This window comes from Cucurbita pepo, chromosome LG03 (genome assembly GCF_002806865.2).
Source record: "Cucurbita pepo subsp. pepo cultivar mu-cu-16 chromosome LG03, ASM280686v2, whole genome shotgun sequence".
Classification (NCBI taxonomy): Eukaryota; Viridiplantae; Streptophyta; class Magnoliopsida; order Cucurbitales; family Cucurbitaceae; genus Cucurbita; species Cucurbita pepo.
In genome coordinates this window covers 5,891,042-5,892,612 of record NC_036640.1, presented here as the reverse complement: position 1 = coordinate 5,892,612, position 1,571 = coordinate 5,891,042, and the positions used below count along the sequence as shown (strand labels likewise).

Genomic DNA, 1,571 nt, shown 5'->3' with positions numbered 1-1,571 from the left:
ATGATAGCGCATTATAGCTATTTGAAGAGTTACTATCGTGTGTAGAAATGAGTCGAAAGGCAAAAGTGCAATTCAATTAAACTATTTGAGAGAAGAGGGGAACTACATTAATAGTTTATCTCATAATAACTGCACTACAAATCTATCTTGAAAGGGGCAAGGAATATATTCAAAGGTATGACTATATTTTATACATTAAAAAACAAGACTATCTAACGTAATTGAAATTCACATGACCCAATAAGGTAAATCAATTAATATCTAGCATGCCGCACAATAAACAAATCAAATCTTAAATAACACACTAAAAATTTGATAAATTAATCAGCTCTAATGAAAAGTTGATACAAAATCAGAGCACCCACTACCATCCAATTGAGAAAATATTATTGAATCTATAATATGAGGGATAGTTTTATAGTCTCAAAATGCATGAAAGAAAAATTAAAAAAATATATATCTTGAATATAATTCCAGTCACTACAAGACAATCATTCAATAAAGTTCTCAAATTGTTATAATAGAGAGCGAGGATTCATGGAAGTTTGCTGAAGCACGTTGGTTGTTGAGGTCTCAGTTTGACCCAAATATAGTCAATAATAGGAGCCCGAAGTATCAATTTTAAATTAACATCAACATGTGCTTAATTTTTTTAAGTTGAGGTAGGTGAATTCCTGTCCTTTAAAAGCAGCCCAAGTTCCACTCCTTTTTGTGCATCCATCTGAACCCAAACCCAAACCAAACAATCCATTTCCATATCCACCACTATGCCGATCGATACCTCCTCTGCAGTTTCCGGCCAAATTGTGTGTGTCACCGGCGCTGGAGGCTTCATTGCTTCTTGGCTTGTAAAGCTTCTTCTTGAGAAGGGCTACACTGTTCGAGGAACTGTTAGAAACCCAGATGATCAAAAGAATGCTCATTTGAAGCAATTGGATGGAGCTAATGAGCGTCTCTCTTTGTATAGCGCTGATCTTCTTGATTTTGAAAGCCTCAAAGCTGCTATTATGGGCTGCGATGGTGTCTTCCACACTGCCTCTCCGGTCACCGATGACCCCGTAAGTACTTGCACTTCATCATTTTCTCTCTCTTTATGGTTTAATATTATTCTGTTTCTTATTTTATTTTGGGTAAGATTCCATGTCGGTTGGAGACAAAAAAGAAGGTGGAAACTTCTCCCTAAACACCTTTTTAAAAGGAAACCTAAATTGGAAAGTCCAAAGGACAATATCTACTGGCTGCTATGGGCTTGGATAGTTACATTGTCCATGTTGAATAACATTAATAACTCCCATCGATTAACAGGAAAAGGTGGAACAAGCCATAATTGGAACTAAGAATGTCATGACCGCCGCAGCGGAAGCAAAAGTTCGACGAGTAGTGTTCACATCGTCCATCGGCACCGTCTACATGAACCCTAACCGTAGCCTCGACACGGTGGTGGATGAGTCTTGTTGGAGTGATCTTGACTTTTGCAAGAACACCAAGGTAACATTAAAAAAAAAAAAAAAAAAAAAAAAAAAAAAAAAAAAAAAAAAAAAAAAAAAAAAAAAAAAAAAAAAAAAAAAAAA

At 35.7% G+C, this 1,571-nt stretch overlaps 1 protein-coding gene across 1 annotated transcript in view; it reads left to right on the top strand.

Moving 5' to 3' along the window:
- Positions 1 to 720: 720 nt before the first annotated feature.
- Positions 721 to 1,571, top strand: part of LOC111790089 (cinnamoyl-CoA reductase 2-like) — a 1,949-nt gene continuing 1,098 nt past the window's right edge. Inside the window, exons 1-2 of the mRNA XM_023670891.1 lie at positions 721 to 1,058; positions 1,306 to 1,488. Of these exons, the coding sequence (XP_023526659.1) occupies positions 768 to 1,058; positions 1,306 to 1,488 (474 nt within the window). The 5' untranslated portion in view covers positions 721 to 767. The remainder of the gene's footprint in view (positions 1,059 to 1,305; positions 1,489 to 1,571) is intronic.